This window comes from Macaca thibetana, chromosome 1 (genome assembly GCF_024542745.1).
Source record: "Macaca thibetana thibetana isolate TM-01 chromosome 1, ASM2454274v1, whole genome shotgun sequence".
Classification (NCBI taxonomy): domain Eukaryota; kingdom Metazoa; phylum Chordata; class Mammalia; order Primates; family Cercopithecidae; genus Macaca; species Macaca thibetana.
The window spans coordinates 107,965,084-107,991,921 of record NC_065578.1 but is presented as its reverse complement, the minus strand read 5'-3'; the positions used below and the strand labels follow the sequence as shown (position 1 = coordinate 107,991,921).

Here is a 26,838-nt window from a genome sequence, read left to right as displayed (position 1 = left end):
AATCCTCCTAAAAATAAATTTCCATTCCAGGTATTTAGATTTCTAGCACAAATGAGCTAGGAAGGGCCTCTAGATAAATTATTTTTGCCTTCAGTTATCTACTTAAGAAAGATGGAGATCAAATATTTTTAAAAGAGGGCCCCCTTTCAGCCCTGAGTGACTGATGTCTATATTTTAAATATGCAATGTTAGAAGTATAAAATCCTTTTTAAAGCAGGGAATATTGCCAATTTAATCAAAGATAGCATTTCTCATTTTTCCTCTAATTCCCCGGAACATAAACAAGAACATTTATATAAATTAGACTCTGTACAATATCTTAGCTAGAATGATGATCGTTGTAATATTTCACACATGGCTAACTGTCTATGAGAAAATGCATGCCTACATGACTCTATACATTACAGTACTCAGCAAGAACACTTTCTGAAGATTTGTCTTTCAAGTTCAATCCATTTATTTGTCTTACCAATTATCAATTCCCCAGGACCCAGTATAGTGCTTAGCACCCAGTGTGAGTGCTCAGAAAATATTGAATTTTTTTTTCTCATAGAGCCTTTAGATTTCAGGGTAGCCCGTAAATTAACAATGGAAATTAAAATCAAATACAAAGAGGAAAAACTTTCATGTCAGAAAATTGTACCTGATTTTGCTGAAGCAACCTGAAAAGGAAAGTTTAGAAAATTAGAACCATACAGAAAAACACCACTTGGACAAACGTAAAACAGGAATAAAAGCGGTAATAAATTAATCACAACATTTTTATACCTAATGTGAGCAGTCTTTCGATCCATACAAGTATTTCTCTACACAAATCGTTTCCCAGCACCCCAATCTACCGGAAAGCAACTCTAAATGGAATTTTGAGGCTGGAGGCAGATCCCGTTACTATTTCATTTCTTTCCCCTTTGAATCTGCCTATTGAACTAAGTCAGTAGCTGCTGACAGATTTTTCAGAAATCTTTGTTCTTAAAATATAATGATAATCTTGTTTTCTTTCTCTAGTATATGGCATTAAATTTCAAACACGCAAACATATACAACCTGGGTACGAACTTTTGAAAAGTATTTCGATTTCTATCTCCCCATTCCCCAACTCCTCAAAAAAAAAAAAAAAAAAAAAAAAAAAAAAAGGAGAGAAAAATAATGTCTTTCTTTTTCCCCTAAATAGTTGCGGGCAGTCGGAATGATGAACTCACCATTTTCATACAGATAAGAAGGAATCCAATCAAAGTCAAACATGTCTCCCGTCCACCAGCCATCCTGTTGGACATAGTACTCACATGGCACAAAACAAAGCAATCAGGGTCCTCTTTGGCCCCCTGGAGTACAACACCGTTGGTCGCTGGGATGTGGGGCTGTGATGCTGGGAAGAGACCCTAGGAAGTAGCTCCTCCCCTTCAGTGTGGAGCTGACCTGTAACTAGGGACACTTGGAGACTGGCAGGGACAGGTATTACAAAAACTGAGAAGAAGAGAGTTGGAGAAAGCCACGCCAAGCAGGCCAAAAAGCTACTGTAACCTTGGTTTCAAAGTAACCTTCTTTTTAAAACAATTTCTGTCTAAATAAAAACGTTAGAAAGCTGCACAGAAAATTGTTGATGTGGTAGAGTAATTATTTTAGACTCGGGGATGCTGACCAGTTTTATTTTTCTTTTTCACCTTTATTTGTTGTTGTTCTTTTACTTCAAAGTGAGTGATTAGTCCTACTGTCAGGAAGAATTTGCTGTCAAACTTCAACATGGAATATGAAAGGGCAGGAGCGTGTGTCTGTACTGAGAAAGAAAGTGAGAGGTCCCTGGTGAGCACGTTACATTTACCCATCTCCCATACCACCCTGCAGTTCCAGTACCTTTTTTTTCTCTTTCATTTTTTCAGAGACAGGGTCCTGCTAGTTTGCCAAGCAGCCTCCAACTCGTGGGCTCAAGCAATCCTCCCACCTCTGCCTCCTGAGTAGCTAAGACTACAGATATGCATCACTGTGCCTGGCTAGTTTCTTTTATTTCCAGAGCTGTCTTCCTAGTTCACGCTTTTAATAATAATTAGCATTTAATCTAAGAATTACAGTGTAAAATTTTAACAGTGAACAGATAAATAAATGAAATAAACATAATTAATTGGCTTGTCTGAAATCATACAAGAATTAAATGATCGAACTAGAGTTAAAATGCATCAGTCTGATCTCTACTTTCAACCAAGATAGAATTACAAAAAAGGGAAAAGAACTGCATTTACCCTCCCTGACTTTAAGATTTACTATAAAGCTAAAATAAAATAGAGACTGGGTGGTATTGGCATGAAGATAGATAAATAGATCAATGGGACAGAGAGTCCAAAAATAAACCCACGCATATATAGATAATTGATTTTCAACAAAGATACAAGGCAATCCAAAGGAGGAAGAATAGACGTTTCAACAGATGGTGCTGGAACAACTGGATAACCACATGCAGAAAACATAAACTTTGATTCGTACCTTACACCATATTAAAATATGAACTCAAAATGGATCATAGATCTAAATGTAGCACCTGAAACTATAAAATGTCCAGAAAAAAAAAAACATAAAAGAAAATCTTTGTGATGTTGGGTTAGGCAAAGATTTCTTATATACAACACTAAAAGCAGAATCCACTTTTAAAATTTGATAAATTGAACTTCATTAAAATGAAGAATTTCTGCACTGTTAAGGGAATGAAAAAATAAGCCACAGACTGGGGGAAAATATGTATCTTATAAAGGACTTGTATTCTGTGTGTGTGTGTGTGTGTGTGTATTCTCAAAATCTAGTAATAAGAAAACAACTCACTATAAAATGGGCAAAAGATATGAACAAACACTTCACAAAAGAAGACATACTCATGGAAAATAAAGGCATGGAAAAAATCCTCAACATCACTAGTCATTAGCAGAATGCAAAATAGCTTTTTTTTGCATTCTGGGTCTCATTCTGTCACCGAACCTGGAATGTAGTGGCGCAATCACAACTCACTGCAGCCTGGACCTCCCAGGCTCTAATGATCCTCCCACTTCAGCCTCCTCAGTAGCTGGGACCACAGGTGTGCACCACCACACCTGGCTAATTTTTGTATTCTTTGTAGAGATGGAGTTCCACTATGTTGCCCAGGCTGGTCTCAAACTCCTGAGCTCAAGCCATCTGGCCACCTTGGCCTCTCAGAGTGCTGGGATTATGAGCATGAGCCATTGCGCCTGGCCCACAGAATGCAAATTAAAATCACAGTGAGATACCACTACATACTTATTGGGTGTCTAAAATTAGAAGTTGGTCATAGTCACTATGCCTGTAATCCCAGCACTTTGAGAGACCGAAACAAGAGGATCACTTGAGGTCAGGGGTTTAGAGAACAGCCTGGGCAACATCGCGGAACCCTGTCTGTACAAAAAATTTTAAAAAACTAGTTGGATATGGTGCCACGTGCCTGTAGTGTCAGCTACTTGGGAGGTTGAGGCGGGAGGATCACTTGAACTCAGGAGGTCAAGGCTGCAGTGAGCCATGATTGCACCACCGTACCCTAGCCTGGGCAATAGAATGAGACCTTGTCTCAAATAACAAATAAATAACAAATAATAAAATTAGAAATGCTATGTATACTAAGCGCTGGCAAGGATGTGCAACAACCAGAAATCTCATACCTGATAAGAATGAAAAATGGTACAATCATTTTGGAAAATAATTTGGCTGTTTCTTAAAAAGTTAAACACGTACCTCACCATTTCACTCATAGGTACTGACTCAAAAAAAAAAAAAAAAAAAAAAAAAAAAAAAAGAAAGCATATGTCCATACAAAAACATACATGAATATTCACAGTAGCATTATTTTTAATAATCCCCAAACTATAAGCAAACCAAATGTCTGTCAGCCAAAGTAAGTAATAAACAAATGAAAAATTCCCCAGCAAGAAAAGGAACACACAAAAACATGGATGAATCTAAAAAAAGTCAGACACAAAAAAGAATACAGATGGTTTGATCCAATTATATAAATTTCTAGAAAATGCAAACTACTCTTAAAAACAGAAAGCAAATCAGTGACTGCCTGGGGATGGAGAATGGCAGGGAGGAGGGATTACAAAAGTGTAAGAGGAAACTCTTGGGGATGAAGAACATGCTCATTATCTGAACTGTGGTGGTGACTTTGAGTGTATATATATGTCCAAATATGTCTTAAATATGTGCAGTTTATTACATGCTACTTATATCTAAATAAAGGTGTTTTCAAATATCAGTCTAACTCCAAAACCCTAAACTCCTTCCACTAAACTGCTCTGCCTCGTGAGCTGACTACTACGAATTTAAGGCATTTCAATTTTTGCACCGAACGAATATATATTGACATATTGAGGACCTAATGAAGACAAGGAACTATTCAGGACATGGGAAATACAAACAAACCGGAACCCTGTCCTCTTGGAGCATGTACTCTAGCAAAGGAAGGCCAAACTAAGCAGCTAAAGTAATAAAATATGTCGAGTGTTGCTAAATGTTATGAAGAAAAACGAGTGATAGGAGAGAACACAGCTGTTAGGGAAGACCTCTCTGGCAACCAGATGCTTGAGCAAAGGCCTAAGGGAAGTGAAGAAGTGCATCCTTTGGAAACCTAGGAAAAGAACATACAAACAGAAGGAAAAGGAAGTACAAAGGCCCTGAGGAGGGAGCAGCTTGCTTAGAACAGCCTGTGCACTTATGCCCCCAGCAGCAGAGAGTGTTGGTGGTTGACAGCTCCCGCTCAGTCTCTCACAGACCTGCCCTTGGCTCATGAGAGCTGCCTGGCTTAAAGTCATACCTGCTCCCTGGGCCACCTACATCCAGTGATTGGTGGATAAAGGAATGTTAGTGCTCCTGGCCCGGATTCAGGACAGCTCTGGAGGGGAGGTCTGGATGGTACACCATGGTGTACACCAGGGCAACAGAGGCACCTAGGGTGCAACACGTAAAGAAGTTTGCTGAAGCCCACAGTTCCAGAGGCAGGCAGCACAAACCCCTCAAGTGGGTCATTGGGAGTGATGGTAAACAGGGCCAGTCGTGTTCAGCCACTTGTGTGCAGGCACAGAGTAGACAGAGAGTAGTATCTAACTTGGATTGGGGTATTACTAGACAAGTGTGATGGAGACCGCAGCAAGGGAGTTAAGAGTGTTTACAAGAATGTGATTTATAATATTGTACGGTGGAAACTAAGCTGGGTAAGCAAGGAACTGTGGTTTGTAATACCTCACTGCAACGGAGGCTAAAGGTGCTGCAATGGAATGAAAGGTTGGCAGGATAGAATGGAATAGAATGGAGACCCGAGGGAGTTAAAGAATTGTTGTAGAGTATCTTAGAGAAAGTAAGCAGGAAATATAGGAGTTGGTGATTAGAGAATGGGATGCTTGGAATGGAAACCGTGGAGAAATGCCAGTTATTGATGATGGCCAGGTCTGTGATGTAACCATGGGAACTGACAGCCGAGGTCAGATGGAGGAAAAAAATCATTAGAGGTCAGGCATTCAAAAAATTGAGAGGTCTGAGTATTGGAAGGATTGTTCAATGGGTATTGGAATCACTAAGAATTATGGCAAGAGTGGTGAAAGAGGTATTGAGCCATCTATTAAACTCTATAAGTATTAAAATATTAGGGGAGTATCTTTCGGGTATGGATGATATAGACAACTGAGGGACAGTAGATGGTGTAATCTGATGACATGTGTTTTATAGGACCTAGGGGATTCAGGAAAGAGAGAGAAACAATGGTCTGGAAGTACAATGATTTCAAAGAAATGAGTTAGGAAAGATAACTATTGTGTTAGCAACCATCTCTGGCTAATGTCAACTTCTTGGTTGTCAAAATAGGTAATGAGTGTTATCACTGAACTGTTCCATCGGGAAACAATGCAAATAAAGTGGTTGGTTTTGTAATATGAATTTACTTTAAAGCTTTGAATGACTAAATTTACCAGCTGTCTGAAATTCTCCCTTCAGGAATGAGATTCCGCAAAGCAATGAATGCATGAATTTTGATACTGAAGGGAATGGAGCTAAGACAACCAAGAGAGGAAACAGCTACGAGAGTAAGTCTATTTAAACATTATTAGTGTATTAATAAGGTAATATCAAGAAATTTAAGATTAGTAAATAATGCAAAGGCCAGGAGAGGGACTGAAAATAAAACATAAAGAAAATAGTCTGGAATGGAAGAGGGAGAAAATGTGAGGATGCTCCATACAAGAATCATACGCTTTCCAGCCCACACGTACCTGTGTCCATGCTTCCTGACACCCAACCTCCTTCACTAAGCTCACACACACTATTTTAGCTTCTGTTACTTCGTGTGCAATTCCAGATATCAAAACTGTGATTAGTCAGGATTAGGTTTTGCTGAGAGCGGACAGAAAACCTGTAACAGTGGCTTAACCAGAAGTTTCCTCCTGATATAAAATAGTAGAGGCAAAGCCTCCAGGAGTGGCATGGCAATTCTATTCCACAGAGTCTTGAGAGACCCAGCCTCCTTTTTCCTCTTTAGTCTGCCATCCCTAGGATGAGGCCCTCCTTCTTCTTGGTCCAAGATAAAGTTCCGGTTATCACATCAAAGTTCTAAGCAGCAGAATTCAGTGAGAGGAGATAGAAGAGACTAATGATACATGCCAGCAATCTCTATTGGGGAACGATTGGCAGTCAACCACACAAATGAATGAATAAGTGAATGTGATCTGGTGCATAGGTAGATTAGCCAATGGCAGAATTTAAGACATGTAACAGAAAGATATAGAGAGAGGTGGCTAGGTGCGGTGGTTCACGCCCATAATCCCAACACTTTGGGAGGCCAAGGCAGGTGGATCACTTGAGCCTAGGAGTTTGAGACCAGCCTGGGCAACATGGAGAGACCCCATCTCTACCAAAAATATAAAAAATTATCTAGGTGTGATGGTATGTGCATGTAGTCCCTGCTACTCGGCAGGCTGAGGTGGGAGGAGTGCTTGAGCCCAGGGAGGTCAAGGCTGCAGTGAATATGAATATGAAATGAATATGGAGATGGAGTAGCAACTTTAGAAACTAGTAAAAATTTGAAGTAGCCATTGTAGGGGACATAAAAAAGAAATGTTTAGGGATATAGGAGGAGTATAGAGTAGGATTAACTGTCCAGGAAAAAATTGGAAATTGCAAGATTTTTAGTGGCCCTAATTCATAACGTAGTCTTCCACCATGCCCTTACATCCCCCTTCCGCCAAGGGCAGACCATTTCCACCAAAAAAAAGGAATTGTATAAAACTTCCTTTTTGAGCTAGGTATGGTATCTCATGCCTGTAATCCCAGCACGTTGGGAGGCCAAGGTAGGAAGATTACTTGAGCCCAAGAGTTTCAGACCAGCCTGGGCAACGCAGTGAGACCCCATCTCTACAAGGAATACAAAAAATTAACCAGGTGTGATGGTGTGTGCCTGTAGTCTCAGCTACTTGGGAGGCTGAGGTGGGAGGATCACTTGAGCTCGGGAGGCTGAGGCTGCAGTGAGCCATGATCATGCCACTGTGCTCCAGCCTGGGCCACAGAGCAAACCATGTCTCAAACAAACAAAGGAACAAACCCCACTTTTTTATCACAAACAAACTCCACTTTTTTTCTTCTTTGCTCAAATTAAGTAGATGATATTTTCTTGCTGGTACTAAAAAGGATAAACAGATTAAAAACTCAATGTTAGAAAATATCAGGAAGACCCTTACTGATCAGGGATTCCTGATTATTACAATAAAAGAAACCAGACTTAGGCTCCTGGATTCCAGGGAAGAGAAACTCAGGCCACCTTAAGGAAAACAAAAATTGCAAGGATATCCACTGACCAGAGTAGGAAAAAACTAGAAAGCCAGCAGCAAATAAGGTAGCTTCAGGGTCCGGTGACTCTTTTGCATGGTTACTGTTGTAAGACAACTATGCATCTTGTCCGCTCTTATAAGGACTGCCCAATTCTTAGTTTTCAGTCAAAATTCTGAAAGAAGCCTATCTGATTCACTTACCTAATTCTCAACAAACTTCTTGGGCTGAGCCCTTTATACTAAACTACTTCATCAGCTAGCCAAAGGAGGCAGCATCCATATGATTGGCATCATTTTTAATACGTTGTATCACTCAGCGTCCAGTCCAGAGACAGAAAACACACAGTAATTCCAAGAGGGAAAGTTTGAAACAAACAATTATTAACTAGTAATGGGGTTAACTACTAAAGGTAAAGAGAACTCTAAAAAAAAACAGTAATAGTGGATGTAGGGAGCAGCCACTACCTCTAGTGCTGAGGCAGAAGACCCAAGAAAAGAACAAATTTGGGGGAAGTGGCCAGGCACAGTGGCCCACATCTGTAATCTCAGCACTTTGGGAGACCAAGGAGGGAGGATTGCTTGAGGCCAGGAGTTCGAGACCAGCTTGGAAACACAGTAAGACCCCGTCCCTATGAAGAAAAATAAAAATCAGCCAGTTGTAGGGGCACCCGCCCATAATCCTTCCTAACCACTCAGGAGACTGAGGCTGGAGGATGGCTTGAGCCCTGGTTGAGTCTACAGCGAGCTATGATTGTGCCACTGCACTCCAGCCTGGGTGACAGAGCAAGGCTCTAAAACAACAACAACTGAAAAAACAAAAAACAACAAACAAAAAATGAAAACATTGGGAGACGTTCCCTTGCAAGACTGAGATTCAGACCTTGTTGGCGAGGGTGCAGTTGTGAAGCTGAAGGTTGGAGCCGGAGAGCAGACGTGTCAACAAAAGTAGCTAGGAGGCCACCCACTGGGGTGCCACTGAGACTTACTGGGAAACCTGTGAGGTCCTGCTGAAATTCCTGGGCAGCTGCCTGCTGGAACACTAGCAAACTTGCTGGGAAGCTGGCAGGGGGACTTGTGGATGGGGGAACTCCCACTTCTCTCAATGAGACGCTACTGAAATTTGCTGGGGGATATGTATTGCTGGGTGCTCTACATGCCAGTGGCCCCTACACAATGGAGAAGCAAAAAGAAAAAAGAAAGCACACGTCTCTGCCGCAGCTCCCTGAAGCATGCTCCACTGACAAGCTTAACATTATGCCAGCTGGCAACGGCAAAACGTTTAAAAGGCCCAGCCCAGAATCACGAAGCAGGGAAATAAAAGGTGAATGTGGAGCTAGAAAATGTATAGATAACTGGCACATCCACAAATCACTGGCTGTCCCTGCACAAGTTTCGGCATAACTCATGGATCACTTCATTCAGGACATGTTCACTGAACCAGTACCTGGACTTGCTGGATGAGTGTTGCATTTAAGACATTCCCTCTATTGGTATAGTCCAATATCCAGGACACCGACTTCAAAATTTCTAAATAAGAGGGAAGGAGAAGACAAGAGGTCTTCCCTTGCATTTGCTCAGCAAGCACTGCTTGTTTTCACTTACATTATATGTTTATTTTGGATGTCAGGGGTTTACAGCTGATGAAATTTGTTGGAAGGCGGGGGCAGGGATGTGTGTGACTAATTGCACTGACTCAAGAAATAGAGAAATAATTCAGCTTCAGAACGGCCAGAAGAAGAATCAGCCAAGGAAAACCACCTGAAGATTGGTGGACTTTAAGTACCTGCAGATCAGGGAAGCTTATGTGAGGATTTCTTTGCAATAAGTAGTTCCTTTCCCAATCTTTGTGGCAAAACCTCAGGGCTTACATGAAATACTGTTAAGGTCAGTTCTCTGTTTATACAATAGGCTGAAAAGGCACCCCTCACCCCCTAACACACACACCTGGATACATATCTGTGCAACACATTGTGGATCATGATTATGTAAATAGAAATTCTTTGAATATCAATGCTCTGAGAAATCAAATAACGGATTTTAAGTCAGCCATGATGCTAACATTTTCCAGTTGTGTTCCAGTTGTGTTCCAGCAGTTTCCCACAGTAACAAATGTTGATAGACAATGGTCCCAATAAATGCCATTTCAGAGGTATTTGCAAAGTGCTGTGGGACTTTATAAGACGGAATGACAGAGGGGGAATTTCACAGAGTGACACTACCAAGAAGCGTTTCCTGCCACATGAAATCATCTCTACTTAGAGGTCCTATAATTTAGTCATTCAAGGCTGATTTCAGTATTTACGTAATAGAATCAAACTAGGGCCAGAATCAACGCCCATCAGTTGGCCAATATCACCTGAGAATCGGTCAACTAGTGTTTGAGGTTGCACGTTGGCATCAGTTGAAAGATGTATGAACTGCCAGTAGTGGGACCTCATCTCTACTAACCAAAAGCTTTATATTCATAAAGGACAACTTTTAGGGAAGAGAATTAAGTGAATACCATTGCCATTTTTTCTCCCTCTGCACCTTTAAGTGAAAAAACAAAATAGATATTGCCTTTGGAAGTAACCGCCTAAGTACTCTTAGGAACTTAAATTTCTGGTTTATTATGCTATTAGTTTCCAAATGCTGTACACCTAAGCATAGCTTAAAAAATATCAGTTAATGAGCAGAACCAAAGTCCTAGGGCAGTTTGTGAGTTCCTTTGAAATTACACACAAATTTTAGGGTACTTTTTTTTTTTTTTTGAGACACAGTCTCCGTCACCCAAGCTGGAGTGCAGTGGTGAGATCTCAGCTCACTGCAACCTCTGCCTCCCAGGTTCTAAGCGATTCTCCTGCCTCAGCCTCTGGAGTAGCTGATTACAGGCGCGTACCACCATGCCCGGCGTATTTTGTTTTTATTTTTTGAGATGGAGTCTTGCTCTGTCGCCCAGGCTGGAGTGTAGTGGCTTGATCTCAGCTCACTGCAACCTCTGCCTCCTGGGTTCAAGCGACTCTACCTCAGTTGCCCAAGTAGCTGGGACTACAGGTGTACGCCACCACACCCGGCTACTTTTTGTATTTTTAGTAGAGACGGGGTTTCACCGTGTTAGCCAGGTTGGTCTTGAACTCCTGACCTCGTGATCAGCCTGCCTCGGCCTCCCAAAGTGCTGGGATTACAGGTATGAGCCACCGCACCTAGCCCATATTTTGCATTTTTTAGTAGAGATGGGGTTTCACCATGTTGGCAAGGCTGGTCTCAAAACTCCTGACCTCAGGTATCTACTGGCCTCAGTCTCCCAAAGTTCTGGGATTACAGGCATGAACCACTGCACTCTGCAGGGTTTTTTTTTTTTTAGACAGGATTGTAGCTTTCATCAGATTCCTAAAAATTGGGCCCAGAACTCAAAAGTTAAGAACCATTGCGTTAGAGGAACTGAGAAACTAAACCAGAGTAAGAGATAAACAGGGCAACATTAAAATGAACATTTTATATTAAAAGTTTAAGATTGATGATATACTAGCCCATGTATAGAATTTAATTGCAAACTGAACTTTAACAGGCAAAGATATTAATACATGCAAATGTGAAATCATTTCAGTGAGTTCAAAACTGGATGGAGGATGCTAATTGTATTAAGCTATATTAAATTTTTTAAAAATTATACTTTAAGTTCTGTGCATAAATTACACTTTAAGATACATGTGCAGAACACACAGGTTACCTAGGTATATGTGTGCCATGGTGGTTTGCTGCACCCATCAACCCGTCATCTACATTAGGTATTTTTCCTAATGCCATCCCTCCCACTTCCGACAGGCCCCAGTGTGTGATGTTCCTCGTGTCCCAATGTTCTCGTTTCAAGAAATGTGAGATGTCTTTCATAGCCACTTGTTTTCCCAGTTTCTTAGGAAGCCACTCTCCAAATAAATCATGCATATATATAGCAATAACTAGCACAATTTACATGTTCTCACACCTACCATAATTTTCCTCAAAAGCAAACATATTTAAAAATCATAAGGGCCGAGCATGGTGGCTCACACCTGCAATTACAGCGCTTTGGGAGGCTGAGGTGGGTGGATCACGTGAGGCCAGGAGTTCAAGACCAGCCTCAGCAACATGGTGAAATCCCATTCCTACCAAAAATACAAAAAATTAGCCGGGTCTGGTTGTGGCATGCACCTGTGGTCCCAGCTACTCAGGGGGCCAAGGTCGGAGGATCACTTGAACCAGGGAAGTGGAGGTTGTAGTGAGCAGAGACTGCATCACTATACTCCAGTTGGGTGACAGAGCCAGGCCCATCTCAAAAAAACAAAAACAGAAACAAACAAACAAAAACAAAAACACCACAAGAAAACAAATGTAGTGACTATCATCAAACTATCAATCAAGGTGATAGTTCTTTCACCTCCATTTGAAATTATTTAAATTTTTTCCACATTTTACCTAAAATACAGTCAGATAAACATTTCACATGGAACCATATCCAAAGTAGTAGCACCATAATTTAGGTATGCTAAAAATGGATTTTCAACACAAGACAAATCTAGTGGCTTTCATATTATACAATATGTTTTCTAACTTCTGGGTGTCTATAGTACTAATTCACTTGATGCTCAATTTAAAACACAATGGAACTTTCTTAAAAAAGAAAAAAGCGTATCATTTTTTGATGAATTCATTTAATGAGATTTTTCTAAAATGGAGTGGTACAAATGTTAAGCCCACATATGGAGGACTCTTGCAAGTGTACTCGTTTGCTCCATTTAACACTTTTGCAAGGTGGCTTCTGAGTGCGCATTAGTTGGCCAGTATAACTAGTGAGATAAAACAAACGTCACTGTGCGTGCCAGGTTCACTACACTGTCAGAATACTCAGTTTTAGCCCTAGCACTGACAACATTACTTTGGGCCTCTATTTTCTTTTCTAAAAAGAACTGGGTGAATTCTCTTAAAGAATTTCCTTCAAGTCCAAATTTTAAAAAATGCTAATATATTGTCCAAGTAAAAGATATCCCAATAAACATCTTTGACATGGAACAAATTAATCAAGTGACATGTAACCACTGACAAACCGAACTGCCATTATCAAGAATTCTAATAAAGACTATTGATTACCACATGCCCAATCCCAGTCTCTGCATTTCTTTAAAATTCACTTGTCATCTGGGAACTAAGACATCCCTGTACACAAAGTGCGACTCTACTGACGTTTCATCAATTTCCACAATAAAAACATGTTTAAAAAAAAAAAGTTAACAAATGGGGGAAAAGCCAAGACCCAGGATAAAGGATTTAATCCAGTATTTATTCCACACTCATGATGGTTCTCTGTAATCAGAATACAAGTCATAAGAACAATCTATCAAATTTGCTGATAGTCTTAAATAATGCAGCACAGCATTACTTTTAATACTCCTCTGTTCTAGATTAAGTTTAAAAACTCAAACAGCAATCTCCATTATCAATAAAAAAAGTTTGGAATTTTAAAAAAAGGACACTATATCAAGCTGTTTCATAATTTAAGGATTTTCCATTTATAAAAATGCTTTGGAAGCTTGACGCTTGAATCTGTTTCTCTACTCATTTGCCCCACCCTCTCCCAATTACATGTTAGTATAGGGTTCTGCAAGAATGCTAGGCTTTAGACATTAATTTTTTTCTTTAATATAGTACTTTAAAATCTGAGAAAGAATTCAAGAAAAAAGGATTACATGTCATGTATTTTTTCAAATAAAAAAGGAAAACTAAGTGAATAAATTTTAGGCATACTAAGTGTCCCTTTGAGGTAGAATGCTAAAAGGACTTTTGATGAAATCACAGCCTAAAAACCTCTGCATCAGAAACTAACTTCTCATAAATTCTCTCTAAAGGTAACTGTGGAGAATATTAAGTGTAACATATTAACAAGAGCCTTCCAAGATAATATACAGTGGACAAAAATGTTAATCCTACAATGCTGCCTTCATGTACATTGGCAGCACATATTTCTCCTACAACAGACATCCAAGTTCCATTCTCAAAGTCTTTAGCATTCTATTACGAAAAGCACAGCCATGCTAACTTCAGTACACAAACCATAATCCCACACCTACAAAACAAAAATAGATTAGTGGCAGTTTATTGCCTTATACAAATTTAACCAACATGGCAACCATGCCAAAGGAATTAAAACATTTTCAGGACATATGTACAGACTGTACATTTCAAAAACAAACAATAAAAATGCAAGAACAATCTGTGCATCATGTATCAAACTTAACAATTGGGTGAAAACACCAATGCAATAAATGGAATTACAAAGGCACTTCCCTACACAAAAGAGGAAATGAAAATGCAGCCTACAGGGAGAGCTTGAGGAGTGCGAACTACTGCACAATCTCAACTTGGGGGAAAAAAAGCAGATTTAATCATTTATAGGATTCAATGTGATCCACTTTTACAAAATATTTTCACACAGTCTCATCTTTGTTTTTATGCTGTTTTTCTTGGCTCTCTCGTTCTATACTTTGGCTCCTTCGACGATCATGTTTGTCTGACTGGTCCTTACTATCACTGTGATCTCGTTTGTGGGAACGTTCTTTGCTTCCACTACGCTTTCTAGATTTTTCTTTGCTGGGACTATGTTCCCGTTTTTTTGATTTTTCAACACTGTCAGTTCTTCCTTGACTGCCACTTCGACTTCGTTTATTTGATTTTTCTTTACTTTCATTTTTATGTTTACTTGATTTCTCTTTGCTTCTACTTCTACTTCGTTTCCCTGCATTTCTACTTCGACTCCTACTTCTGTGTTTCCTTTCTCTGCTTCTGCTTCTACTGTGTTTTTTCTCTTTCTTGGAATCTTTTTTGTCATCTCTGTGCCGCCTATCATCTTTGTCTTCTTTATGCTTCTTCTCTTCTACCTCTCCCCTACTTCTCTGTTCCTTGGACCTTTCTCTTGATCGCTCTCTCTCTTTTTCTCGGTCATTTCCTCTTTCCTTATCATAGTCACGATCTCGTCTTCTACCTCTCTCATTTTCTTTCTCTCTTTCTCGATCCCTGTCCCTTCTATCCCCTTTCCTATCACGACTTCGACTGCGACTTCTATGCCTTTCCCTACTTCTGCTGCGCCTGCGTTCTAACCCCCGGTCAATACTTCGGGATCTTCGCCGTTCTTTCTCCCTTTCTTTGGCTTCACGCTCTAGTCGCTGGCGTTCTTTCTCTCTTTCTAATTCTCTGTCAAAACTAGAAGACCCATGGCCCTCCCGATGATGACTTCTACTTCTTGATCTTCTTGGGGACCTCCGTGGACTCAGAGATCTCCTTGGAGACCTAAGGAAGGCGGAGGGAGAAAGAAAATTTCAATGAATAAAACATGAAATTCTTTTCATAGTAATTTTCAACAGCATTATTTATTCAGGTCCTCATGCTTAAGTCCATGTCAAGAATCATCAAAGCAAAAAAGTTTATTCTTCTCATTTATAGATGCATAATGTTACAAAAAAAGCCCTGAAAAGAAGAAAATAATCTTTGGGGGGTAAAAGTGACAAACTAATAAAATGAACAGTAAAATTCCTAACAACTTACTATTTCTCAGAACCATTAACTTTGTATAAAACATATATAAAAAATAAGCATAATTCAAGAGTGACATTACCTTGAACGTCTGCGTTCAACATGTCTGTCTATTTCCTCAGCACCTTCCTTCCCATCTTTCTTGATTTTTCTAGGTCGGGTTTTAATCTGCTGATCAATATTCTTTTGAACTGGAACTGGAATTCTTGGAAACAAGGTAGAAAACCACTCCAGTTTTGTGAGAAAAGATCGTAGCATTTCTCCAATGGTCATTACACAGCCTCCACCAGCCTTCACATCTAGGTCCTACAGAAACACAAAAGATACCCTAGCCGTCAAAAAAAGTATTTCCATATATACATTAATACTATAAAAATATTACCATCTTTGGAATCTCAATATAAAAAAAACTAACAGAAAAATTTTATTTTCGTATCCTAATCTGACAATGAATGAACAGAAATATTTGGGCTTAGTGTGTGCATGCAGGTGTGAACAAACCCTGCAGCCTCACGGGCATAAAGGGAACTGATCTCACTCAGTTAACAATATGAAAAAGCCCCTTACATTTCTAAATTATGCGGAACGATTGACTTAAATTTACATTCCACATACCTACTATGTATTTATTTCTGTGGACATATTTGCACACATCATATACCTTGCACCATAACCTAGCTACATATCATCTACTTTAGATAATTCCTGTCTAACGGTTATCTTTTAACAGCTCTAATATAAAATGAAGCCCTAATAAAACTGGAAGCAATAGCAAACCAACTGCCATGAAGCAGTGAGGTTTCTAATTTAGTTATGTAGAAAATAAATAAATGAACAAATAATTGGAAACGCATAATCCATGATGACCATTGTCTCTGAAAAGGGTCATTACCGCATGAAGGCCTTCTTGCTATGCCCTCTCACAGCTCAGGACATGTTAGTCAGCTATTGTCAGTCCCAAACCTATAGTGCAAGCACACAAGGAAAGTGAGATTTGTTATCTAAACAGGAAAACAAGAGCTAAAGGTAAAACTGCTTGCACTCACACACATTTAAGTGTTCAGATATACAGTATATCCAAATATAATCGCTGCAGATATCTAAGGAAGAAAACAATAAGTTAGCTTAAATAGAGGACCTCAGATTTGTAAACACAATAAAAAACATAAAATAGAGGCATCCAGAAACAAAACCAATACAACACCAATTATGATGAGGAACATGCTTTTTTAAAGACAGAAGGGAGAAGTGCTTCAGTATGAAAAACTCATCTAAAGATAAAAAACCCTTAAAGATTGTGATTTAAAACACGTTTTGCTTCTTCTGAGTTATTAAGTAACTCAGTTAACTGGCAAAAAAAAAAAAAAAAAAGAGTAGAGAAAAATAAAAATTCTCCATGTCTAAATGAGATCTTTTTTTTTAAGGTGTGCATGTAATAACAAAACACAATAGATTTCCATTAGAACCATCCTTAAATTCAATAAATTCTTTGGATGAACTCTGTAAATAGACTACTGACATACAGCACTCAAAGTCTTTATGAACCTTAAAACACAAAATAGCAGAGTGGGTAGACAAATGGACAATACAGCTCATCATTTCATTTTTGAAATGTTGGACTTCACCATGTAAGTAAATTAATGCATATATGACATTTTGTTTTGAGAAAGGGTCTTACTCTGTTACCCAGGCTGGAGTGCAGCGGCAATGATCTTGGCTCACTGCAAATTCCACCTGCTGGGCTCAAGTGATCTTCCCACCCCTGCCTCCCAAGTAGCTGGGACTAATAAGATGCATACCTATATGCTCAGCTAATTTTTAAACTTTTTTTTTTTTTTTTTAGAGACGAGGTCTCACTATATTGCTCAGGCAGGTCTTAAACTCTCAAAGTGTTGGGATTACAAGTGTGAGCCACCATGCCCAGCCAATGCATACACAATTTATTTTTTATTATTCTCCTCTAGTATATGCATGCATATATGATTTAAATCTAACTTGGTATTTCAGATTTCAAATTAGGGAGACTCAAATTACAATTTTAAAAAAAATTCTTTTTTAAAGGTACATGTGGTGTACTAGGAGTCAGAAAGCTAGAATTAAAATTTTGTCACCTTGAACAAGTCATCCAAACACTTAGCCTATTTATGTAACACCCAGTTCTTCAATTCAGCACTTCTATGCAAGTGGGAATACTGATATATGGAAGAAGTTAGAGGGTGAAGAACTGAAATGTTCCAGAAGAAACAAAAGCTACAATTAGTATTCCATGTGCATGTATTTTATTATCACCTCGATCTTGAGCATGCCCCATCTTGAAAAATCACTATTAACTATACAATTCAGGATCAATGCAATACACAGAACATAATTAAGAAGTGAAAAATTTCCAATAATTACCAAACACATTTAAACAGTTTTAAAACAAGAAAATAAAACTTCAGAAATTTACCCTGAAATATATAAAAGCCATCAGGTCTCATTAAAAGGACATTAATTCCAAAAGTATCTGACTGAAATAAATTTAACTACAGGAAATTCTTGAAGACATTAAACCACCAATAAATAAAAGATAATAAAAATATGAGAGTAATCAGAAGAAAACAAATTATTACCCTTGTTGACATACCTCTTCATCATCAAGGAAGGATTCAAACCAGTCCCATAGATCTGTAGGGGGCTGTGTATATCTAGAATTACAAAAGACTATTATTAAACATATGTGAATTAAAATGAGATATTTCCTGGAAATGTACATAAATGCACGCTCACCTTATATACATAAATCCAAGAGCTCTAATATATGGAGAGTCTGTGTGTGTTATAAGACCCATCACTTGCTTTCGAGTTAACTTCAGGGTAAATAATTTGTATAACAGGCAAAATGCTGTAGAAACAATTCCTCCTGTTCCAACACCTCGAACCTTTAGGGGAAACAAGAGTTAAGAAAAAGCAGTAAAATAATTAACAGACTCTTAACACCAATTGATTAATCCTGTTAGGTATTAATAACAAGCCATAATCCAGAACTAAGAAACAAGCATTAAAAAGTAACACTTTTCTAACCCTATTTCACTGAACACTTGAATTTAGATTAAAAAAATTGTCACTCAAGTATATAATTGACAGGCCTCTAGTTCTCTAAATATAAACTTAGTTATCAGAAACAGAAAAACTGAAAAATGCACGTACTTCTACTTACCCCTCCGCACATCCCTGTCTGGCCCGCTGTTTTCCTGCTTCCTTTCTCCCATGGTTCAACGTGCGTGACCTGAAAATAGAAAAGAGGAACACAACAAACATTCATACTTTGAATTTGTTTAAAAGCCTGATAAAAGTATACCCAAGTCCATAATAGAGCAGCTCTTCCAAAATTATTTTGGCATTAAGTATATGTTTACTGACATTAAGTGTGTAAATCATTTTTGGAAAAACTGCTTAGACATTTAAACAACACCCAAAAGCTACTAGGGTTTAACAAAACCTTAATAGCTTTGCAGAGGAGAAATCCCACTAAACTGGCCTTATAAAGAGCTGATATCTATATCTGGGAGTCAGAAAATTTCTATAGTCTCCCTTGGTTGCAAAAACTATTTGGTAATATTTTAACTTTGATAATATTTGATAATATTTTAACTTATGAGTTGCTTTTAAAACATTTTCCTTTAAAAATGGATTTAAGTCTCCAATTTAAAGCAAAAAGTATTAATGAAGTTTAAGCATTAATTTGAAATACTTGAAAATACCTTTAATAGTTCAATTTTATTGTAATTTAAAATCTACATTATAAAATTAAGGAAAATTACTGGAAAAATCTCTAAAACAGTAACAGGTTACTTGTGATGCAAAATTATGGAACTTTTTATTTGTACATTTTTTCCACCAGGGTCAGGTTTATTCCTGATTAAAGATAAAATTACAAAGGCCACACTTACAGAGATCATTGTTGTAATTAAGCTTCAGCCTAATTATGTGTGAACCAATCCAATTATTCCCCAGAATATAAGTTGTGTCAAAAACTGAGTGTGACTAGTCACAGGCATATACTAAGTATCATCAAAGATGATACAGTATCATATTTGCTATAAGGAACATCTTACAAAAACCATTCCTTATCTAAAAATAGCAACAACAACAACAAAAGAATATTAGCTCTATAATAGAATCCAAAAAGGCCTTTTGGGAAGACCCATTTTTGTTTTTTTAAAAACATACAAAAAAAATCCTGTTTTTTCACTACGTATTTCTAAAATTCTATTTCCACCCGCACATGGTAAATTTTGTAGTCCTGAATAATGGCTTCAGATAGAAAATCATGCATTTAAGTTTAAGCACTACACTATTTCGCAGTGCTTTAACGTTTCCTTTACTCCCCACAGACTGCTATGTAAAAGATGTTTCAATTCCTTAAAAGCTAGCCAAAGTCAGGGTTGGATGCATACAAAATAAAATTACAACGTTGGAAACTTACATATTTCAGTGAGTATTTGATCTGAACGTCTTAAGTCCTGATAATATTAGTAAAAAGCTGGGTCTATTAGTTTTTTAACGGAATTTAAAAACAATTCCTGGTAGAATCTTGTTTCAAAACACATTTGAAACTTAAAAACGAGACTTTCCTCTATTACATTAACATTTTGCCTATGTTAAAAACAGAACCTGCCGCAAAAAGAGCAGGAACCCAATTTTCAACTGCTTAAAGTTTACTGCATAAATAAAGCTAAGGATTAAATGTTATTCACCATACTGTATCCATACTAAAAAGGTCTTACCTTTTAAAAGCTAAAAAAACTAATTGATAGAATTATAATCAGACCTACTCTCGTAAGAGGATTCCAAATTTATCTGTGTACTTTATCAACCCAAAGTTGAACTGTATTCCTCAAGATATGTTTTCTATAAAAAGCAACTAATCTCTCAAAATCCTTCAATAACCTAATTACTCAACTGGGGGAAAAGGTGGGCAAAACGAAAGAGAATGTCCTTTTGTTACCATCTCTACACATACGTTCAAATGACAGAAAACACTTTGTGTGGTCTGTCGAGTTTTTAAAAGTCAATATAGACAAAAATGGATTGTATATTAGATGCTCCGGATAAAATATTTAAAGACCGTTAAGGCTATTATTAATATTCTTTAAAATAGAAATTAACCTTTGGAGGCCTGGAAGGTATTTTTTACACTACCTAATTTGCAGGGAACTGGAAAAAGCCTACCTAATTGGTGAAGGACCAAAAGCAATGGCCAAAAAAAAAAAAAAAAAAAAAAATCTAATTAGCCGTTCATTTAACCAGGGAAATGCATTTATGGCGATTGAGCATGATTAATAGTGCATACCTCTACCTGCGACCCTGGGCTGCTCCGAGCCTCGCTGCAAGACTGAGTCAATCCTGCTAACGAAACAAGAACTGAGACAAGAGTGCAGTGAGGAGGCGCCAGGTGAGCTCCCCAGCACAGCCAAGCCAGCACCGACCCTGCCGCAGAAGCCCAGGGCCCAGATAATTCTAAATTAGCCCAATGCACAGGTGGCTGAGACCTCTTACTCCTGACTTCCTGCTGGGAAAATTTCCAGGCCTTCTGTACACCTCTTGAAATGGCACCTCTCCACCCTCATCCCCCCAACCCCACCCGACACACACGCACTGACCATTTCCCTGTCTGGATCGGATAGTGAGTACCAACAACACGAGGCCAATACTGAAGTCATTACACGCCCTGGCCAGGGGTGAGCGGGAGAAGCACCAACAAGTTGGCGCTCAGTAGATCCACGTCAAAAGGAATAATTTTAAAGCTGTAAACTGGAAAGGCTTCTGTTACTCTTTCCTCCTCTCCCCAATCCCTCTTGCCGAACTCCCCCCAGGGGTGGGCAGAAGGTTGGGGGAGGAGAGAGATCAATAGTGGCGGGCTCTCCCGGCTCTAAAAATCTAAAATGGAAACGAGAGGGCGGCCCCAGTCCGACCCCTCCCAGAGAAGACTACAGGCCGCAGCTCCCCCTCCGCCGAACCACCTTCCCCCACCCACAAATCTTCAGATTTCGGGGGCCGCCTTCGCCCGTTTCCTCCATACCCCCTCTTCCGAACTTACCCCCAAAGCCAAGGCCTACACGCTTCGTACCTTAAAGTAGATCTCGTCCACCACCTCGTGGTAGGTCTTGAGCTCGTAGAGCTGTACTTTGAAGTAAGGCGACGACAGGATGTTGGTCAGGATCATGGGGTTGAGGTTCATGGTCTTCTCGTTGCCCCAGAGCGGGAGCACATTGCCCTGCTTGCCCGAGACCGCCGGCTTGGTAGCGCCGCCGCCGCCGCACTGCTGCTGTTGCTGAGCCGCAGCAGCGGCCGCCTGGTGCTGCGGCTGCGAGTTGCCTGTCAGCGCGGGGCTGTTGTTAGCCATGTTGCGGCGGAAGGAAGGAGGGAGGGAAGGAAGGAGGGGGGGGAGGGGGCCAAGCTCGATCTCGCTCTTCGGGACAACGGTCTGGGACCCTACTCCATGGAACGTCGTCGGGAGAAGGGGCCGCCTTGCTGTGCCCCAGCCGGGCAAGAGAGGGCACCCAGGGCGCCGACAAAAGGACCCCGGGCCGAGAGCAAACAGCGAAACCCAGTCCGCGAGAACTCCACGCAGAAGGGGAGCCGGCGGCAAGTGAGCTCGATCTCTTCCGCCAACTGCCCCTGGGAACAAGATGGCGGACCCGGCGGATATGACGCCACGCACCCCAGCGTTGCAAGCTGAACTGCCGGCCAATCAGAGACGCCCAGGTGGGCTGGAGCGTCCTCTTCCTAGTTCCCCGCGTTCTCTGCACCCTGAAGTCGCTGCAGTGACCTCCCTACCTGACTCTTAGGGGATTTCCCCTGAGAATTTGGGGGCCGGGGGAGAGGGTGGTAGGCTTAATCCGTTGTTGTTGTATTTTGACTGGGGGCTTGATTTCTTTTGTCGAGAGCTGAACCAGAAAGGGTTCGCATGGCTGCGATGTGCTTGCTAATATCGTGACTCTTGACTCCTGCAGAGTATCCGAGAGGGTCTCCTGGCGTCTGTTTTAAGGTTCTCTGGAAGGGACAATGGTCAGGGACCCCACTCCTCCGGGAGATTCTGATCAAAGGTCACGTCCTTCGCCAGCCTCTAGTGTCCAGCCAGAGGTCTTAAATTTATTCAACCGTAAGATTGAGATAACATCTGCCTGGGCTGTTGAGAGCACTGAAAAAGCTAATATACTTGTGGCGCTTAGTAGACTGTTCCAGGCATCTGGTAGGCGCCTTTTCTTTTCTCCTTGCTCTGGATCTTTCGATTCTAGGAATGTGTTCGGAGTGGTAAACATTGGGTGAGATACTGTGAAATGGGAATGGGGGTGTGAATGTGTGGGGAGTTTGAACGTTGCAATCTTAACTTCAGTGGCGCATACACAGAGGAGAAGAAAAGAATGACGATGGAAACTTTGGGGAAAATCCCATCTGGATGAAAATAAACCAGGAGGAGAGAGAGAAGACAAGCAGAAAAGTAGGTAAACCAAGAGACAGTTGTATGACAGAATACAAGGAAACAGAAAAAAATAAATAATGAATTGAGTGACTGATTAATGTTTAGAGCTGTACAGTACAAAAGTGGTAATCCTGTCCGGTTCCTTTGTTTTAGGTTGCAAGAGAACTAGAACCCTAAGAGGAGAAGCAGTTTTCACCTTCTTAGTAGCAAATCTTGTTTTTCTCTATAGTGGTTTTTATTAACTTCCAAAGGAAAACTGAAGATCCTAACCCCTGTGTCATGAGTTACCACGTTAGAAGTCCATAGAAAAAAATTTTTTTGAACCCAGTTCTTACTTTTTGTGTATATATTTTTTGCCTTGATAATAATAGTTTATTGAGTTTATTGAGTGACACATTGCCTAATCGTATGGCTTATTTTTAATTCCTCAGATACATGATCTTTCTGTATAAACAGTCTTTACCCCCAGTCACTTTGGATGAAAAGCTTGGTAGAGAGGTTGAGTTTGATATCTAAGTGTCAGTGGCATCAAACTCAGGGAGCCAGGTATTATGATAAAGTGCTTAACATATTCAATGAATCCCTACAACAGGCTGAAGATGTTATTTTTATCACCATTTTAAAAAATGTTTATTCACTTGTAATTGAAGACCTCTACGCTGCACATATATAAAGCTGTAAGTTTGGTTTGATCAGTTTTGACATATATGTATACCCATTATACCATTACTACAATAAAAATAATCTTCCGTCATTCCCAAAAGTTTTCTTGTGCCCTTGTAATCCATCTCTCTTTCCAACTTCATACCGAAGCAACCACTTTCTGTCAATAGAGACTATTTTGCATTTTCTTGAATCTTAAATAAATGAAATCATACACAGTGTTCTCTTTTTTTGCCTCCTTATTGCATGTATCAGCAGGTTGTGTTTTTTTTAAATTACTGATTAGTATTCCATTGTATTGATTTATCACAATTTTATTTATCTAATCATTGATGGGCACAGCATTTTCATTTGTAATAGCCCCAAATTAGAAATAACGCAAAGTGTTAAAAATGCTGTGAACATTTGTGACTAGACAGTGTGGACTTTTTTTTTTTTTTTTTTTTGAGACAGAGTCCCACTCTGTTGCCCAGGCTGGAGTGCCCTCTTTCAGCAGGAAGTAGCCAGATGGACTTGACACCCCTCTTCACTATGCTATTTTCTCTTTCTTGAGACCATGATATGCAGCAGGCAGACACGAGCATGGGGGAATATAAAGGGTCCAAGATATTTGTCAGGGGAAAATGAGCAGAGCAAAATCACCTGGTGACCATCCAGTAGGCCCTGGAGACAAAAACTTCTTATCTGAGGATTTCAAAAGTAATTAGACTTCCCTATTATCTAACACAGGCATCTGGTTCCAGTTTTTTCCCCCCCAAATTTATAAGTAACTAGAATTTCTATATATCCCTCTTGAATGCATGCATATCAAAACTCATCGTGTGACCCTTGCTGACATTAAGGCACCAGAATGTCTACAAATGTAATATTTATCATGACCTACATGGCCGCTCCCATAAATATCCCTAAGGTCCATAAATACCCCTAAGGAAAAATTCACCGTGGCACACTCAGTCCTCTCTTGCTGAGGCACCCCACTGCACTCTTCTGCAGCATTCTATTTAATGGAAGTTTCCTTTTTAAACCTATACTGTTGTCTGTAGATTCTTCTTACCAACCCAAGAGTTGACCGCTTTCTGATGCAGGGGCTCTGACACCTCACTCGGTGTCATGCCTATGGTGTGAGGTAGGGTTGATGTTCATTTTTTCCCCCTGACAGGTACTGAGTTCATCCAGCACAATTTGTTGAAAAGACTTTCCTTTCCCTTTGGAATTGCTTTAACACTTTGTCAAAAATCAATCAACCCTGCCATGTGTGGATCTACTTCTGGACTGCGTTCCATTGATCTTGGTGTTTATCTTTTCACTGATACCAAACTATCTTAACTACTATTGCTTACAGTAAGTTTTGGAATCAGGTAGAGTACAAGTATCCCAACTTGATTCTTCCTTTTAAAAGTCACTTTGGTTACTCTAGTTCCTTTATATTTCCATCAATTAAAAAAAAAATCCTGGCATATTGATATGTATTGGTGCTCAGTGAACATGTATCATTCTTGAATAAATGATAAGAAGATTAAAATGGATTGCCATGTGTAACTAAAATGACAGAAACTGAATATGTGATTGTTCAGAACAACCACAAATCTAGGGTCATATAAGAAGCCATTGACTAACGTACCCAAGAACTAAAAATCTGAAGCGATTGGTGGTTTGTGCTAAAGAGTCAAGGGTGTTAGACAAATCTACCCATCTCCTTGGTTATTATTTCAAAACACTGAATCAGACGAGTTATGAATTGAGATTTAAGAATTACCAGGAGTTAACTAGGTGAATAAAGGGGAACAGATATTCTAGGTAGGGCAAACCTGTGCAAAGGCTGTGAGTCACGAAAGAACAGATGGTGTGTTTGGAATGGGTTGTCACTATTAAGGCACTCGGCTATTTTTTCAGGGGCAAATTAAAAACCCGTGGTGGCTTGGCATGGTGGCTCATGCCTGTAATCCCAGCACTTTGGGAGGCCAAGGCTGGTGGATCACTTGAGGTCAGGAGTTTGAGACCAGCCTCGCCAACATGGCGAAACCCCTTTGCTACCAAAAAAAGAAAGAAAAAAAAACCAAAATTAGCTGGATGTCATGGCTCATGTCTGTAATCCCAGCTTCTTGGGAGGCTGAGGCACGAGAATTGCTTGAATCCAGAAGGCAGAGGTTGCAGTGAGCCAAGATTGTGCCACTGTACTCCAGCCTGGGCAACAGAGTGAGACTCCATCTCAAAAAAAAAAAAAATAATAATAATAATAAATAGTGGTTCATACTAATGAATAATGGCTGAATAGTGGGGCTGAATATCTGCTTGTCATCTCCGGCCACCAGAGGAAGGGTCTATGCCTTCCATCTAATAATTCCAGGCCCCAGTCACACAGTGATTGACATATAGTAGATACTAAGTAAATATTTACTTATTGAGAGAACAAATAAATGAATGAATTATTGGTTCTACTTGGCTGGAGAGTAAGACTGATCCAAAGCCTTTAATGAATGTGAGAAGAGTCCAGGAAGTCAGTTAAAGCCATGTCAGGGGAAAGAAGATATATGTCTCAAAGATGCAGCAGTTTTATTCAAGGGGGGAGTATTATAATGTAAGATAACATAAGAATGAACCTGAATTATTTAAATTATGGCCATTTGATTATGGCATGGGGTTATATATTTTAGAAAACTTTATGTGAAAATTATTGAAGTTATCTAAATTCACCTTGAAAATGTTATAGTAGTCTTATATTTAAAAATCTAACCGTTAACTTTAATTCCCATGAATAATCTAAATTCTGATACGTTTGCCAGCGACATTTTTGTGTGGTTGCCAACTCTGTAGCATGGCCAGGGTTACAGATGGAAGTGATCTGCTCAGCAGATGGGTCATAAATTTGTTGATACTGGATTCATTTTAAGCTGCTGCTAAGAAATAAGAAATATCCAGAAGTTATATCTCAACCATTTGGAAAATTACACAAGGGGGGATAACTGTCACTATCTTTTTTTTTTGAGATGGAGTCTTACTCTGTTACCCAGGCTGGAGAGCAGTGGTGCAATCTCGGCTCACTGCAACCTCCACTTCCTGGGTTCAAGTGTTTCTCCTGCCTCAGCCTCCTGAGTAGCTGGGACCACAGGCGCCTGCCACCAGCCCCGGCTAGTTTTTGTATTTATAGTAGAGATGGGGTTTTGCTATGTTGGCCAGGCTAGTCTTGAACTTCTGGCCTCAAGTGATCCTCCTGCATCAGCCTCCCAAAGTGCTGGGATTAGAGGTGTGAGCTACCGCACCCAGCCCCCCGCCATTTTTTTTAAGATGGAGTCTCGCTCTTGCCACCCAGGCTGGAGTGCAGTGGCGATCTCGGCTCACTGTAACCTCTGCCTCCGGGGTTCA

The 26,838-nt window shown here is 39.8% G+C and overlaps 3 protein-coding genes across 3 annotated transcripts in view; all 3 read right to left on the bottom strand.

Moving 5' to 3' along the window:
• Positions 1 to 1,288, bottom strand: part of FNDC7 (fibronectin type III domain containing 7) — a 29,153-nt gene extending 27,865 nt beyond the window's left edge. The window contains exons 1-2 of the mRNA XM_050745802.1: positions 1,200 to 1,288; positions 644 to 662 (exon numbers count right to left, since the gene is read on the bottom strand). Of these exons, the coding sequence (XP_050601759.1) occupies positions 644 to 662; positions 1,200 to 1,274 (94 nt within the window). The 5' untranslated portion in view covers positions 1,275 to 1,288. The remainder of the gene's footprint in view (positions 1 to 643; positions 663 to 1,199) is intronic.
• STXBP3 (syntaxin binding protein 3) overlaps positions 1 to 26,838 on the bottom strand; it is a 186,488-nt gene that overhangs the window by 97,031 nt on the left and 62,619 nt on the right. The window lies entirely within an intron of this gene.
• On the bottom strand, positions 13,078 to 22,691 carry PRPF38B (pre-mRNA processing factor 38B). Its single transcript, XM_050746215.1, has 6 exons — positions 21,457 to 22,691; positions 18,544 to 18,612; positions 18,114 to 18,265; positions 17,971 to 18,031; positions 15,427 to 15,650; positions 13,078 to 15,101 (listed from the first exon to the last, which is right to left on the bottom strand). Exons 1-6 carry the CDS (start codon positions 21,730 to 21,732, stop codon positions 14,243 to 14,245), a joined length of 1,641 nt encoding a protein of 546 aa, XP_050602172.1. The 5' UTR covers positions 21,733 to 22,691; the 3' UTR covers positions 13,078 to 14,242.